Source organism: Artemia franciscana, chromosome 8, assembly GCF_032884065.1.
Source record: "Artemia franciscana chromosome 8, ASM3288406v1, whole genome shotgun sequence".
In the NCBI taxonomy this organism is placed as follows: domain Eukaryota; kingdom Metazoa; phylum Arthropoda; class Branchiopoda; order Anostraca; family Artemiidae; genus Artemia; species Artemia franciscana.
This window is the reverse complement of record NC_088870.1, coordinates 24840536-24858106: the sequence shown is the minus strand read 5'-3', so window position 1 is coordinate 24858106 and position 17571 is coordinate 24840536. Positions and strand designations below refer to the sequence as shown.

Sequence of the window (17571 nt, the reverse complement as noted above, 5' to 3'; positions counted from 1 at the left end):
TGTCAAAAGTGACTTGCAATTAAATTATGTGCAGTCAAGCTTGAAAAAGAAATTCCTGCTCTATATGCTTGATTTTCTTTATTTGAGATCTCAATGTGTTTAGTTATTTGCTGACTCTGGTGATCACACTCTTTGTTCCTCTACACATGTTTTGAGTGGAGTTCCTCAGGGAAGTGTTTTGGGTCCTATACTATTTAATATCTTCATCAATGATGCTCCTTCTATTATCGGTATTAAATAATAATAATAATAATAATAATTTATTTTTAACCCACTAAAATACAAGACAAGTGGAGTAAATAAAAGATAATGAAAGAAAAATAACATAACTATACAAAAGATAAAACATATACAACACAACCATAACTCAACTAATAATGAACCTCTGAAACATATCACAACTATAAAACAAAACCAAAAGGGGCCCAGAGAAAGAACATAATCCTTTTCCAATTTTGAGCCTAATTTCTGTAAAGAATTAATAATGGCAATAAGCTGCTGCCAGCAACCAGGATTGTTAAAAAGAAATGGAGATGCTTAAGGATATCAGAAGATGGTCATAATCCTGCTCATCCTTGTCCACATGTACATCCAAGGAAGACACTATAGCAGAGCATACACAATAGTCAATGTTGTGCAGACTTCCATTGTTATGAATGCACGTGTGTCTAGAATCTTTTGGGACAATACAGAAGACAGAAGGTAAAGACTCTAAAATAAGTTCAGGTTTATTTCTTTGCCTTTTGGCTCTTTTTGAGAACATCCTGAATGACACAACACTTAAGACTGAAATCAAAATGAGCATCCCCGCAATTAGCACACATCTAGGGCATTTTATAGCTTGGTCACATTTTTCTGCTAGGTGATGCAGTTATTGACATTTGTGGCAGCAATGAGGAGGCACCTAAATATATTCAAAACCTCGTAATATTTCTTATCCCATTTTTAAGCCCAATCAGCAAGCATTAGAGAGTGCAATAGCATGTTGGAAAGACACTTTCACTGAGGTTGAGTTACCAATCCTATTTGCATCAACAACACCATCACAACCAATAGACAGATCTGCTGCACAAGCTTTATCTACTCTTTTCACAATTCCAAAGAATTCGTGTTCTGTAAGTCTGGTGTCACAGTTAGTTAGTATGCTAGAAGTACACAAAAATCACAAATCACAAAAATCTTTTGGTGCAGTAGTGTCAATCTGAACAAAAAGTTTATCACCCAAGGCTTTGACACTATGAATCGCTTCATGACTGTGGATTTTGGTACTTGCATCCTTATGCTTAATTGGATTGTTTGAATCAATTGGGATTTTCGAAATGACAATAGTAGCTTGATTTCAACGGGTTTGCTAGAACTGTAATTTGGGAGGAGTGGATAATTCAGATCATAGACCATTACTTTTTCTTTAATGAACTTTAACATGCTATCAAATTCAGATATTTTGGATGTAAGCTGAGAAAAAAGCATCAGCTGGAATAAGTGATACTTCAGTAGGTGAGATAATTACAAAAGTAGGAACCAGAAAATCAATCACCACAATTGTCACATCAAAGATATAGATCAATCATGTCCTTTAAGTGTCTATAAGAAGCATTTTCTCCAACTCTTTTGGGGGCTATTTTGGCCACTAGACCCCAAAGTTCAAGCTTTGCATTTTTTATTAGCTTTTTTTTTTAGAAAAACCCATGGCATGGGTACAAATCACATCAGCTTCAATTCCTTCCTCTAAGTTGCTTTGCAGAAAGTTTAACAGGAGAATGAATCAATAAACAGGAAATACCATCATTCATTATACACCACCATGGAAAATTCTCAGACACTGTTGTGATGTTACCTTCTACCTGGGATGTACCCTAATAAAAAAGGGAAGCCTAAGTCCCTGTTCACCTGATCTGTGCAGTTTAAGGGAGACTCTTCTGGCAGGTACAACAGCACTTGCAATGGAGAACTGCCCCTCTTCTGCTTGGCAATTTCAGTTACTTTGCAAAATCAACTGTGCCAAGTCAATTGTTGAGAAAAGTCACTGAATTAATTATGAAATAAAGGTCAGGATTATAAGTCAACTACAATCCCAAGCCAATTATTGCAAAATGTCAAATTAAACTACTTTAAAAAAGAACTCACTTACTTAATAATGTTTGCAAAGTATCTAATTTTAGTTGTGCTCACTTTGAACTCAGCAACAATACTGCAACAATGTACAAATCAACTCTTTATGCAGACAACCTGAAGCTTCTTGGACTAGCCTTGTCCTGTGAAGATTATGTCCTTCTACAAAACTGTCACTAGGGCTACAGACCCTCTTTTGTTTTGTTGACAGGTCAAAAATAAATTGAATTGAATAATTGTCAACTGCTGGTCAATGTGCAGAGGCTTTGTCTCTTGAATTCAATGTTCCAAGTGCCATATCATTCACTTTGGCAAACTGAATCCTTCTTGCTCTTATTTGTTTCTTAGGCTACCCACTCTCCTCTGTATATAATGAGCAGGATCTTAGTGCCGCTATTGACAATTAATTAAAAAAACAGCACTCATGCTGAGAGGTTTGCTGCTGGGGAAAGTTCAACTATGGGACTGATTAACTGTACTGTTTACATTTGTTCCTTTAAAGTAACCAGTCTTCTATATAAGGGACTTGTGCATCCTAAGATTGAAGTTAGAATGTCTTTTGCCTTTCAATATTTTAGAAAAGACATAAAAGTTCCTGAAGACATGCAGAGATGTGCCACCAAAATGAACCTGGCATGTGGGAGCTTTCCTATCCTGTAAGACTACCAAAGCTGAACACTTGTTTACAGGACAAAGAGAGGAGATGTCATTTTAACCTACAAGTCATTGAGGGCTAATACTCTTTCAGCATTATTCCCTATTGTTGGTAACTCACAAATTAGAGATCATCACCTGAAACTTGTCAAGCAGTTTACAATATCTAGAGTCTGCACTCAATTATTTTTATTGCAAATTGTCAACAGTTAGAACAAACTATCCAATGAAACAGTTACTGCTAATTCCATTGATGTTTTCAAACCAAGAGCTGGATGCTGAGTGGTCCTCTAGTGAGTTTGAACTCACTTGGGATGCTACTGATCATGAAACACCACCTGGTCACTAAATAACTTTGTATACAACTCATGTCATCATTCTGTAATTCTACAAGAAGAAATCCCTAGATTGCTCCTAGCTGCAACTTAAGGTAATTTAAGGAAACACAGAGTAGAAAAAAAAAATCCAAAATAGAACTCAAATTAGCTCCAAAGTATAGATTAAGGCAACTCCCTGTTCAAAAGTCTTCCTATATATAAAAATTGCATTCTATCTCTCCTCACTAATGCCTGGGCCTTAAAGTAAAAACAAAAGTTTGATGTTTTGGTTGGTTTGTATTATTTATTGGGTTAATCTATAATACAGAGCACACATACAAAAGAGAGAGAAAAAAGAAAGATACCATTTGATTCCTTATTCATTTCTCTTTCCAGATAAAATTAATCACTGCTGTCATAGTATTGCCCACCCCTTTTATGGGCCAGATGCAGTTCTATGATGTATTCATTTTTTTTTTTGCTTTTATAAGATTCCTATTTAAACATAGCTTTACAAAAAAAAATTGTTGATTTGAAAAAACTACAGAAGTAAGTTAAACCTACAAAATAAACAAACTTCTGTATATAGCCCAGGCTGGTTTCTGTGTATAGCTGCCATATCTGGGGGGGGGGGGCTGAGGGCTAGTAAACAATTATGGTAATAATTATTATATTTGGACAGAGAATTAAATTTGGAATCAAACAATACTGCATATTTCTAACTTTTTTCAATTTGAATTGTGTTAAATGCCATCAATAAACTATTTTCAAGTTAATCTTGTGCCAGGATTCCTTTTCTGAAATTTTTAAAAAAGAGTTTGAAACCTCTCTGAAATGATGTTATTTGGAAAAGGTTTCAGGTGCTTTATAAAAAAATCTTGCAAATTTGTTTTTTTAAATAATATCTTTAAGACTTAGTATTCAAGACTAATAAAAACAATAATTTCCAATCCAGAATCAACTAGCCTATAAATGACAATTTTTCCTCACTAGACAGTTTTTTTTAGAAACTCACTTCTAAACTTTTGGTTACTAGAATTAACCTAAATGATGTGAAAGTGTAAATATTTACCTAGCCTACAGCCTTTAAAAGATAATTGTTTGTTGTTCCTTCCTGCTTTGTCCTATAGTAAATCAGTTATGCTGTGTAGACTTTGATGTTTCTATTGAATAGAAACATCTCTATTGTATAGGACACCTAGCTTGATGCAGTTGGTGAGGAGAGGGGCAAAAGCCAACCAAGCCAAGAAAAAAGAAATCACCAATGCAACTGCACAAACACAGCAATAAACATAAACCATAAAAAAATAACAAGAGCTAAGAGCTCATATGGCACTTGTGACGAGGCCAGAAGAGCTAAGAGCCAAGAGCTCATATGGTATGAGCTCTAACAAAATTCTAAGAATCAATAGATTGATTTAAAAGGAAAATCAGAGGCTTAATACTGGTTGAGATTTAAAGCAAGAGCTCTCAGTCATGATGTCCTTCTAAATATCAAAATTTATTAAGATCCAATCACCCACTTGTAAGTTATAAATACCTCATTTTTTTCAAATTTTTCCTCTCCCCCAGATGGTTGAATCTGGGAAAACGACTTTATCAAGTCAATTCATGCAGCTCCTTGACATGCCTACCAATTTTCATTTTCCTAGCATGTCCAGACGCACCAAACTCACCAAAGCACTGAACCCTTCCCCCAAACTCCCCCAAAGAGAGCAAATCCAGTACGGTTACGTCAATCATGTATCTATGACATTTGTTTATTATATCCACAAAGCTTCATCCTGATTCCTCCACTCTAAGCGTTTTCCAAGATTTCCAATGTCCCCTTCAACTCCCCCCAATGTCAACAAATCCGGTCAAGATTTGAAATAAGAGCTCTGAGACATGAATTCCTTCTAAATATCCAATTTCATTAAGATCCAGTCACAGGTTCTTAAGTTAAAAATACCTCAATTTTTCTAATTTTTCCAAATTAACACCCCCAGCTCCTCCATAGAGAATGGATCTGTTCCAATTATGTCAATCATGTATTTAAAACTTGTGCTTATTCTTCCCATCTAGCTTCATCCCAATGTCTCCACTCTAAGCATTTTCCAAGATTTCTGTTTCCTTCCTCCAACCCCATATGTCCCCAGATCCAATACGAGTAAAAAATCGAGCATCTGAGACATAAGATCCTTCTTATATATCAAGTTTCATTAAGATCCAATCACCTATTCATAAGATAAAAATACCCCAATTTTCATGTTTTCCAAGAATTCCGGTTTCCCCCTCCAACTCCCCCCAATATCACAGGATCTGCTCGGAATTTAAAATAAGAGCTTTAAAGCACAAGATCCTTCTAAATATCAAATTTCATTAAGATCTGATCATCAATTTTTAAGTTACAAATACCTCATTTTTCCACATTAACCCCCCCCCCCCCCAACTCCACCAAAGAGAGTGGATCTGGTCTGGTTATGTCAGTCATGTATCTTAGACTTGTTTTTATTCTTCCCATCCAGTTTTATCCTGATCTCTCCACTTTAAGTATTGTCTAAGATTTCCACCACCACCCCCAACTGCCCCCCCCCCAATGATGCTGGATCCAGTTGAGATTTAAAATAAAAGATCTGAGTTCCTTCTAAATATGAAATTTCATGAAGATCCAATCACTCCTTTGAAAGTTAAAAATACATCATTTTTTTCTAATTTTTCAGAATTAACCCTCCCTCCCCCCAATTCCCCCAAATAGAGTGGATCCATTCCAATTATGCCAATCATGTATCTAAGACTTCTGCTTATTTTTCCCACCAGGTTTCATCCTCATCCCTCCACTCTAAGTGTTTTCAATGATTTTAGGTCCCCCCCTAAACTCCCCCCAATGTCACCCGATCTGGTCAGGATTTAAAATAATAGCTTTGAGACATGATATCCTTCTAAATATCAAATTTAATTGAGATCTGATCACCCATTTGTAAGTTTAAAATACCTCATTTTTTCTAATTTTTCAGAATTAGCCCTCCCCCCAACTACCCCAAAGAGAGCAGATCCATTCTGGTTATTTCAATCATGTATCTAGGACTTGTGCTAATTTTTCCCACCAATTTTCATCCTGATCCCTCCAATCTAAGTGTTTTCCAAGATTTTAGGTTTCCCCCTCCTAACTCCCCCCCCCCCCCAATGTCACCAGATCCAGTCAAGATTTAAAATAAGAGCTCTGAGACACAATATCCTTTCAAACATCAAATTTCATTAAGATCTGATCAACTGTTCATAAGTTAAACATACTTCATTTTGTCTTTTTTTTTTCAAATTAACTGGCCCCTTGCTCCTCACCAGATGGTCAAATTGGGAAATGACTATTTCTAACTTATTCTGGTCTGGTTCCTGATACACCTGCCAAATTTTGTCATCCTAGCTTACCTGGAAGTGCTTAAAGTAGCAAAACCAGGACTGACAGACAGACAGAATTTGCAATTGCTATATGTCACTTGATTAATACCAAGTGCCAATTTAAAAAAAAAGGGTAATTTAAGGTAAAAACCATTTTGATAAAATTCTAGTTTACTGACTTTTGGCTATCTCAGAAAGGGGTTAGGTTAGGAAAATAAAACTTTCAGGGATGGGTCTAAAGGCTAAAGTATGTCCTGGGAAGGTATTTTGAAGTAGGCCTAAATACCTCTACTTCCTCTCCCTCTAGAGGGTCCTGACCTTAGATGACCTTTAAAAATATGTGTTTTATAAAAGTGAAACCTTGCAAAATAGATCTTCTGCTTGAATGAAGTACATCAAAATTGTTTTTGGTTTCACAACTTTGCTTAATCCCAATTTATAAGGTTTTAAAGATATGCAAATACATTTCCTAAATTTTGAAAAAAAACATTGATATGGCTCAGAATTCTACTCAAATAACAGGAACTGCATTTTGAGAACTAAAGGTAGAGAAAAAGTGACTGGTAATTGAAAATTAAGGTAAAATGTTGTTTTGTCAAAATTTCAAAATTTCATGTAGGTGAATTTCAGGACCCTCTAGAGGGAGAAGGAGTTGAGGTGGGTACTTTAAAATACCTTCCTGGGATATAGCCTACTTTAACCTGTAGACCCATCCCTGAAAGTTTCATCTTCCCATCCTAACCCATTTCCAAGATAGCCAAAAGTCACTATACTAGAATTGGTAAAATTCTAGTTAATTGACTTCTTGCTATCTCAGAAAGGGTTTAGGTTAGGAAAATGAAACTTTCAGGGATAAATCGACAGGCTAAAGTATGTCCTGGGAAGGTATTTTGAAGCAACTACCTCCACTGCTTCTCCCTCTAGAGGGCCTTAACCTTTGATGACCTTTAAAAATATGTGTGTTATAAATGTGAAATGGTTGCAAAATAGATCTTCTGCTTAATTGAAGCACAACAAAATTGTTTTCAGCATCATAACTTTGCTCAATTCCATTTTATAAGGTTTTAAAGATATGCAAATATATTTCCTAAATTCTGAAAAAAACATTGATATGGCTCAAAATTCTACTCAGATAACAGGAATTGCATTTTCAGAACTAAAGGCAGAGAAAAAGCAACTTGGTAACTGAAAATTAAGGTAAAATGTTGATTTGTCAAAATTCCAATAGGTAATAGACCTGTCATTTAGACAAATTTCAGGGCCCTCTAGAGGGAGAAGGAGTGGAGGTGGGTACTTTGAAATACCTTCCTGGAACATACTTTAGCCTGTAGATTTATCCCTGAAAGTTTCATTTTCCTAACCTAAACCCTTTCTGAGATAGCAAGAAGTCAATTGACTAGAATTTTACCCATACTTTAGCCTGTAGACCCATCCCTGAAAGTTTCATTTTCCTAACCTAAACCCTTTCCGAGATAGCAAGAAGTCAATTAACTAGAATTTAACTGGAAATGTGATATGCCTCTTCTTTGTTTGGCATGTCTCTTCCTGAAGAGCAATTGGGCCTACTCTGCTTATTTACATTTAATATTTTGGATTCTATATTGGTCTTGGAGGGTAGGGATTAGCCTCTAGTGAAACAAAATAAATTTAGGAATTATATAGCCTAAGTAAGTAGGCCTAATTCTGCTTAGTTTTAGAATGATTTGAAGTAATTTTCAGAGTTTTGTAGTGTAGCCCAATGGAAAGTGCCCTGTGGTGTAGTGTAGTTCAATGGAAATACTTACTGATTTTTTTTAACTGGCTTCCAAAGATGGGTAAGGCACAGCCTTATTTAGGCTAGCCTGTTTTGGAAATCAAACCCTTAGCCTAGACAAATCTGAGCTTTCTCTCACCAACTTGCATGCTTGTCCAATTGAGTTTAAATCTGAAAGGATAAATTTTTCTGTGGTGTTTTATTACTTATGTCCTTATTACCCCAATATTTAAGCCACGCTTTCTTTTTTTGAATAATAACTTAATACCAGATAAACGTAAAACATATGAATTGGGATATGATTAATAACCTGGTTTTGACAATAAAGAAATATATAGGCTCTTATCTAGAAATAATATTCAAAATGTATATTTTTGAATTTGATATCTAACGTTTTTCTTCAGGACTTCAGTTTTTGTGTAAAGTAGTAGTTTTGAAGAAAAAAAGATGCAAAACACCACAATTTAAAAAAAAGTTGTAAACAAATTGAATAGCATTTATTTCGGAAGCTAATGAAGAGGTGAAGGCTTAATATAACAATTTTGCGGCTTACTAAAATTTTGGGAAAATATTTGTTTATAGGCCTCTAGCAAAGCAATTGAGTTTTCTGAATGAAGCTTTCAGAAGTGAACCCAGGGCAACAATATCTTAGGAAGGTGTTGCCAGGCTACTATGTCTACCCTTTCGTTATTTTTAGGGCTTACAAAATTACATATATGGCAGATATACAATGATAGGTTAAATTCATACAATTTGACAAGAAATGTTTAACCATAATATGGGTTTCTAGTCTCTTTTGGCAGCTAGTCAGCTATGATAAACGTAATTTTGCAGTAAAATGTAAAATTCTTGTTAATTGACTTCTTGCTATCTTGGAAACAGTTAAGATTAGGAAAATGAAACTTTCAGGGATGAATCTACAGACTAAAGTATGCCCCAGGAAGGTATTTTGAAGCAACTATCTCCACTCCTTCTCCCTCTAGAGGGCCTTAACCTTTGATGACCTTTAAAAATATGTGTGCTATAAAAGTGAAACCTTGGAAAATAGATCTTCTGCTTAATTGAAGTACAATAAAATTGTTTTCAGCTTCATAACTTTGCTCAATTACATTTTATAAGGTTTTAAATATATGCAAATATATTTCCTAAATTTTGAAAAAAAACATTGATATGGCTCAAAATTCTACTCAGATAACAGGAATTGCATTTTTAGAGCTAAAGGCAGAGGAAAAGCAACTAGTAACTGAAAATTAAGGTAAAATATTGTTTTGTAAAAATTTCAATAGATATAGACCTGTCATGTATACAAATTTCTGGGCCCTCCAAAGGGAAGAGTGGAGGTGGATACTTTAAAATACCCTCATGGGATATACTTTAGCCTGTAGACCCATCTCTGAAAGTTCCATTTTCCTAACCTAACCACTTTCCAAAATAACAAGAAGTCACTTAACTAGATTTTTACCTAATTTTGCTAAGGAAAAAGCTAAAACGTCATTTTATAGCTTATTTTATGCTCTTTCCAAAGTCAATAATTTGGTTTTAAGCAAATATCATTTGGAATCCTTAGTGGGCTCCCAAAAGGTATTTTATTACCTTGTCTCTTGTTTTTAGACTAATGCTATAAATTAAAAAAAGTTAGCTACTCTCTTAGATGTTTCAGTGCCCTGCTAACAAACAAAAGATCAAGAAACAAATAAGAAGATGCATTAATACTAACCTTGCAAAAATATGGTTTTCCTTGTTGTTCAAGTTAAAGGGCTGTAAGTCCTATTTAGGGTTTTCAACAATGGTATTTCCAATGTTGTATTTTTTTTGCTGTGATACCTTTTTTGATGGGTCTCAGGCTTGTTGTATCCATCAACAGCTTTTGTTGCTTGTCTTTAGACATATTTTATTTTCTACTGATCATCCTTGTTCAGGGGTGTTTGCAACACACATTCCAAATCCTAAGAATGGTTACACAAGAAGCTTGTATAGTATAGTCACAACCATGGATGACTTGTTGTATAGCATGCTCTTGATTATCCCAAGGGTCTAAGATGCTTTGGCAACTGCTGTGTGTTTGTGTTCATAGAATTCCAATTCCTCATTGATTACAATTTTCAAATCTCTGTCAGCTGCAGAAGAGTCATCACTTGTCTGAAGCCATCTCCTCTTCTTGTATTGTACTGCCAACTTACATTCTATCTCCCAAAATGAACTGCCTTGCACTTTTGAATGTTAAATTCAAGCTTCCACTTAAAGGCCCCCAGTGAGAATCTGGGTCTTCCTGTGTAAAAGCTCTTGTCACCAATGACTCTGTGGACCCAATAAGCTTTGAATTATTACAATAAAGGCTTATCTCATGGTAAAATTCTAGTTTAGTTACTTTTTACTATCTTGGAAAGAGGTTAGGTTAGAAAAATAAAACTTTCAGGGATGGGTCTAAAGACTAAAGTATATCATGGATAGGTATTTTGAAGTATTTACCTCCATTCCTTTTCCCTTTAGAGGGCTCTGACCTTTGATGACATTTAAAAAACTTTGTATTATAAAAGTGAAACCTTGAACTTTAGATCACCTGCTTAACTGAAGTACAAAAAACTGTTTCAGCTTCACAACTTTCCTTAATCTCAATTTAGGTTTCAAATGTATGATAATATATATACCCAATTTAGAAAAAAATAGATGTGACATAAAATTCTAGACTGAAATAACAGGAATTGCATTTTAAGAACAAAAACCAGAGGAAAAAACTGATTAACTGAAAATTCAGGCAAAATTTGTTTTTTTTGAAAATTTGTTTATTTGCTGGTTTTTCTCCCACAAAAGGCTGTGAGCATTGAAATCTCCACAAAAACTTAAGTTTTTTAGCATTTTAAAATTACTTATATAATGGAAGAAATCCATGGCATCTCTAGTTTGGCCATTTGGGTTATAAAAAAATTAGTATAGTATACTGTAGTATAGCCAAACATTAATTCCAATTTTATCAACATCATTTAAAAAATCTGGAAAATTATTGCCACAAAATTTGAAATTATTATCTATTATTAAAGCTACACCACCTCTTTTTCTCTCTGATGACCTATCCTTTCTCAGGATAGTATATCCTGGAGACTTTATTTGTTGTTTTTTGGTCAAATCCATTTCCTGAAGGCAAGCAATATCAATGGAATTATTATTCATAAAAGATATCAGTTCATTTAGCTTATTTTTTGAAAGTGATCTTACATTCCACTCATATTGAGATGTGCTGTTTTGTTGCTTTAGTTTTCATTTAACTGTGTGGCAATGTTTAGTTTTGCTAGGAGTAAAGTAAGATCCTTTTTTGCTTGAATAAGTATGTGATTCAGTAGGTTCATGGACTGAACTGCATTATAATTTGATATGAAAAGGTTTATACTAGGTGTTAGCTTGTTTGGTTGTTTGTCAGACTTGTCATTAATTAGAGGGTTAGTTCCTGGGAATGCTTCTAATTCAGTTCTGCTTGGGAGGGGCAGCCAGGCAAACCTCTTCTCTTTGGATGTTGGGGCTAGTTGGCTCAGCTTTGGTGATTCTCTCTGGGTGGATTGAGATTTGGAGTGTTTTGAGGAAAGAGTTTTGTTGGGGGTGCTTGTTGCTTTGGGTAGATTGGGGTTCGATGTTCTATGAGTGTTAATATTGAGTAGTTTCATAAAGGGTTTAGTTTGGGGTGATTAGGCTGCATTTGTTTCCTCAGCTGCAAATGGATAAGGTATAGCTTTATAGAATAGAACATTATTTATTGGCTAAAATAGCACACAAGCTAGCATAAGCATGTCAGAATAGTTGCAATGATTAAACAGATGTTAGGGGATAAATATAAAACAAAAAGTTAAATCAATAATTAAAATGCAAAAAAAAAAATAGGGGACAGAAGAGTTTTTGTACCTCATGGTCAACATTTGGGGACGCAAGTCATGTTAGGTATTTGGAGCTCTACAAGCATTAAGTCTTGTATTAGGAAGGATTGACGGATTTTCCTTAGGAAAAAGAGGAAGAAGACGTCAATGATAGTCAGAACTAGGCACTTGCATCCAAAGTTCATGGTAAGGATGCAATGTTGTGATTCCAATGTAGTTAAGTTCAAGTCTAGCCAAACCTTCATTGTATGTAGTATAGGATGTCCTCAGTATAATTTTTATTGCTTTTTTTTAATGCTTTCAGTTTTAGAACCTTGGTCTTTGGTCAACCCAGGGTGCCAGACAGGGCAAGCATATTCAAGACAGGGTCTTATATAAGAAAAATAAATTATTTTAAGGTTCTGGATTGATGTGGAGAACCATTTGAGAAGGGACAGAGATATAAGGAGAAAACTACTTGATTTAAATAAGTGAGAAGTGTGGAACTTCCATTTAAGGTCATTGTCCAACTGCACACCAAGCTGTTTAACTGTATTTAAATTTGATATGTAAAGGTATTTATTGATAGGTGGTATATTTTTAAAAAAGGAGAATAGCATTAAACTGCTTTTGGATATGCTTAGGTTGAGTTTAACATTGTAAAGATCATTCTTTAAGTTGTTAATGAGTGAGTCAAGTTTAACATCTGAAGTATTAGAGGTTTGACAAATGTTAAGTAATGTCAAATCATCTGCAAATTTAAAAGTGTTGTCAAAGCTTGGTAAAACATTAATAAATAATTAAAAATGCTAAAAAACATAATTTAGTCCCTTGCAGTGCTCCACAGGAAATCGAGGTGAAACTTGATGAATCTCCATTAGGGAGAACTACACATTGCTACCAGGTAAAAAACTAGCTACCATTAGTTAAACAAAATCTCTGGCACCTAAAGCCCTTGCATCATCAAAAACTGTCTGATGATCCAAGTTGTCAATGGCTTTGCTAATATCAGCAAAAACAGCCTCAACATAGGAACTATTTAACTCAAGATGTTTGAAAACAGTGTCAAGCATATAAATTAAGCAATGCATGGTGCTATGATTTGGCCTAAAGCCAGACTGATTTAGGTTGATTTTATCTTGAATATTGTCAAAGAGGAAATTGTAAATCAAACTTTCAAAAGTTTTAGAGAAAATAGTGGTTTATGATATTGGTCTTAAGTCAGAGAGAACTTTTGGGGTCTTATTTTTTGGTATAGGTGATATAATAGCTTGTTTGAAACACACTGGAAAAATACCATCTGCAAAACATTGGTTAAAGTTTGGATTTAGAGGTACACTTAAATACTGGGCACATTTCACAGTCAATTTGGTGTGGATATCACCTGGGTATACTGACTTATTTGTGTCAAGATTTTCGAGTTTAAACTGGGTCTGATGTATTTCAATTACAGGAATGTCACTTGCTGCACTGTTGGCCAGCATATCTTGGAGTGGTGGGTGAATTTTATAAATGGAAGCAAAATAATCATTTATGATATCTGCACTCACAGGGGAACCATTACTATCCAGTAAGAAAACTTTGAAGGGACCTTTCCCATGAGATCTGGGATACTTTTGTGGAATTTCTTAGGGTTAGAAAACAGTAACCTATTGAGCATGTGAGCATCATGCTCCTTTCTTGCTTTACAGATTTCACTAACAACAATATTTTGAAGTTTCCTAGATTCTTGGGAAAATCCTTCCTTAAAGAGCTTATAGCTTGTATTTATTAGGCACTAATTTTTTTATTTATTCATGGTTTACAATTGGATTTGCGATTAACCCTTTTTCACTGGAAAGGTGTCACAGTATAATTAGAAAAGTTCTGCTGAAAATTTAGAAGCCATTTCATCACCATTGGATATCATCAACATAGGATATTGGTCCAAGATTTGGAGCTAAGTTTTACTTCGAAACAGGCAATTTTCTTGCCCATTTTCTTGTCAGTCATGGGTCTATATGGAAAACTGATCAATGGTTTTGGGGGAAAGAATGACAAAGGGGTCAAAAAGATGCATTGATGGTCCCGTGCCCCTTATGAAGGGGCTATTTTTGGGGCGCAGTAGTAATCTTCAATGTTGGTAAAAATCAAGTCTAAAGTTTTTTCACTGCATGTAGGCAACTTGACTACCTGATCAAGGCTAAGAGCAGAGCTAAACCACTTTTGGTCTAGCTCATTAAAATCACCACACAATGTAATTGCAGCATAAGAATATTTGCAGCAAATTCTGTCAGTATAAAGTTGAAGATATGCTATCAGCTCCTTCTTAAATCCACTATGAGGGGGGGGGGTCATAAATGATACAAAAATCATGCAAGATACTTCTTTTGGGAGGTTTTGGGTCTGATCCAGAGCCATAGAACTTTGAGTTTGGAGTTGTTCTCTATTTCAAAAAATGAAAGAATCTGATTTGGGAGGGTAGAAAAAAAAAGCAACTCCTCCACCATGAGATAGAGGAATAGCATCTTTGTCCAATCTGGGCTTAAAACAGGAGTCATAATTAGGAATTGAACCAAAATATTCAGTGGCAGACTGCATTTCATTAAGGCAAGCAATACCAATCTGGTTTTGTCAAGAATAATTTGTAGTTCATCCATTTTATTTACCAATGACCTTAGATTTGCAAGAAGAATTCTAGGAAATGAGTAGGAGGGGGAGTGATGTATCATAGCAGGGTTTTTTGATTTGCTATTGGATATGTGTTAGAGATTCTTGTGTTCATTTGATGCAAATAACAAGACTGAGGCGATGGACTGATTTGGCAATTGAAATGAGAGGGAGCTGTAATGTAAAATAGAGGTCTTCTGAATGGGTTTGTTTGGTGCTGTTGAAAATTCGGATTCATATTGCTTTTTAGGGTTGGTGGGAACAGTGGGCTGGTTTGGCGAACTTCTTTTATTGGCTGATCAATGTTCATAGTGATAATACTTGGGAGAGAGTTTGACAGTTAATGAGAATTCTTTTGGGTATTATTAAAAAGTCTTTTGAATGTGCCATAACCATGATTCAAGTGAACCAGTCACAACCAGAGCATTAACCACTTCCATACTTACTACAAACCTTCTGGTGTAATAGTTGGCAGTCAGGGACCTCACAATTACCCTCAATATTAAAACCTTTGCAAACATGCAGATATTTACATTTTTTTTTGCAAATAGCACACCAGGCATATTTGTATATACCTTTATCTGTAGTCATTTCATGACTGCTTATGTTAATAGTCTTTAACTTTAGTTCGCGTTCATTTGCATTTGATTTTTTGTTATCTAGGTCAGATGAACTCTTAATCATGTTATCACCAATGTAACTGAACTTTTTGAAAATACAAGTTTGTTTCATCAGCTTTTTGTTACAGGAAACATTTGAATATTTTTCAGGATTATTATTAAGGATTATATTAATTCAGGATCAGGATTATATTAATGATTATTTCCTGATTTTGATCCTCATTAACATGGGATGACTTTGGAGGGGTTTCAATTAGATTTGACCTAAGGTCAATGATTGCATATATTTCCTTGTTTAATAATTCTAATTTATCTCTTCTTGACACAAGGGAAAGGAGTGATAAGTCCAATAGGGGGCTGGAACAACAGGTGCCACAAGTAGAAGTTTCTGTCTGGCAGGAGGCATTAGATTTATTGACTTCAAGATGATCATTAATATTTGGAAGGTTTGGAGCTAGTGGGGATGTTCGGATTTCTATCATAATGTTTGCCAGGTCTTTGCCCATTAGACAAAGTGGGGGAGTAATTTGTGGAGGCTGGGGCAGACTGGGACAAGTATCAGCAAAGGTAATTACATTTTTGGTACTATCCTTGTTTAAACTATCCTTTTTTTTTGCAAAACAATATAGGTATAGCCAACTTTTGTTCCACTTGGAATGTTCAATTCCGGCAAATTGTTTGTGGAAGTACAATCCACAGTCACTGCATATCAAACAGTTCAAAGTTGCCCTGCAGCGACATTCAGGGCACACGTTCCTAGCCATTCTTAGGTTTAAGATAAAATGACTTGAGAAAGAACAGTAATAGGAAATGATTGAATTACTCACTTCAGATCAGAAAGATGTGTGTTGCACGAACTCTGAATCAACAATAAAATGCAGTCAAACAATTTCACTCATTGACTGCTGAATGAGAGCTTGATCTGCTGCTATTTGGAGTGTTAGTGCTTGTTTTTTATATGCAGGGCATAATATATTATTGGAAGAGTCAGGGAAGGCTTTGCAGTTTATGCATGTAGTGGTTTGGGGTCCAGAGACCAGACTTTATTGGGATGTTAAGAAGGGTTTTTAAGTAGTATCATTGTTGATTTCGAATCTCGGAGAGTTATTCGCAAAGATCCATGATGGTTGATGTTTAATGAGAACATCGATTTTAACAATTTGAAAATTACTGCCCTTATTAGAGTTATCTTATTTATTTCAAAGGGGGTTTCAGGAGATATTTTTAGGTATGTTCCAAGGTTTGGTGAAGGTGAAGTTGGTGCTAGGGAAGTTGTTTCTCATCCAGGAGATTTTTTTTTTCCTTTTTTTTGGAGCTCCTTGAAAGGATCTCTTGAAAATCATTTTCATATTCATCATTGATAGTGACAAGAGCCCCCCCCCCTCCACCACCATTGTCTTATCCATTGAATTTGACCATCGTGTGAGCTTTGAGAGAGACTTGACCAGCCAAGATGGGGTAAATGTGGAACCTTTTCGAGGATATTTGGGGTAGGGTCTGGGTGTTTGGAGACTTTCTTAGCATTGCCTATTTGAACAAGCTTTAATGCCAAAGGAAACAAATTACAATACCAGACCGTCTGCACTCTTGTGAAAGGAGGTCTTCACCATTCACAAAAAAAAAACACCACAGTGTAGTCCAGAAAGTGGTTTGGTGCACAGTTGGTTGGGTTTCCTTCTGATAACTTGAGATAAATATAAACTAGAATTTTTTTTAATTTTTCTAGATTTAGTTGTTGTGGAGGAAACTTTCTTGTTTGCTATCCAATCCTTGAGATCTTTGAATACAAAAGGCAGGTTCTTTCACTTCTTTATTGCACTGCCTACAGCACTGAAATATAAATGCAGCCAATTAAGGAAATGAATTAATTAGGAGTCATAAACTTTCACAAAGTGATCAACAGTAGATTTGTCTCATCCTTAGGACCTCAATGGACAACTTAAGAATCCTTCTATCATTATGAGGAGGGAGGTTAGAATTCAGGACTACAATGAAAGAATCATGTATTTTAGCCCTGGAACAGAGGCACTTGAACATGAATGATTTAACTTCCTAATATCCATTTCCAGTTCCAAAATTTTGTATACAGGGCATATGAACTACCAATTAGTCCTTTCACCCCTCCTCATCTGTAATCAGTCCTTGAAATATGCAAGTCTTATTGTCAGTTAATAAACAATAATTCCAATTAAAGTTCTTAATTCTATTGATAGATTGTGGGAATATCTTTATATGTAATAATATTT

The 17571-nt window shown here is 35.1% G+C and overlaps 2 protein-coding genes across 3 annotated transcripts in view; one reads left to right on the top strand and one right to left on the bottom strand.

The window, feature by feature from the left end:
- The window catches only part of LOC136030189 (queuine tRNA-ribosyltransferase accessory subunit 2-like), a gene marked incomplete in the record, with an annotated part of 36709 nt that extends 28231 nt beyond the window's left edge, over window positions 1–8478 (bottom strand). The window contains 1 exon segment of the mRNA XM_065708940.1: window positions 8436–8478.
- Window positions 8479–8632: 154 nt separating this feature from the next.
- Window positions 8633–17571, top strand: part of LOC136030190 (uncharacterized) — a 31941-nt gene continuing 23002 nt past the window's right edge. Inside the window, exon 1 of one of the 2 annotated variants that reach the window (XM_065708943.1) lies at window positions 8633–8734. Coding sequence is in view for 1 of the 2 variants with exons in the window: in XM_065708941.1 (XP_065565013.1) it covers window positions 13590–13626 (37 nt within the window). In the remaining variant the exon portion in view is untranslated. Of the gene's footprint in view, window positions 8735–13514; window positions 13627–17571 lie in introns of those variants that run through there. The other variant, XM_065708941.1, reaches the window with a different exon arrangement.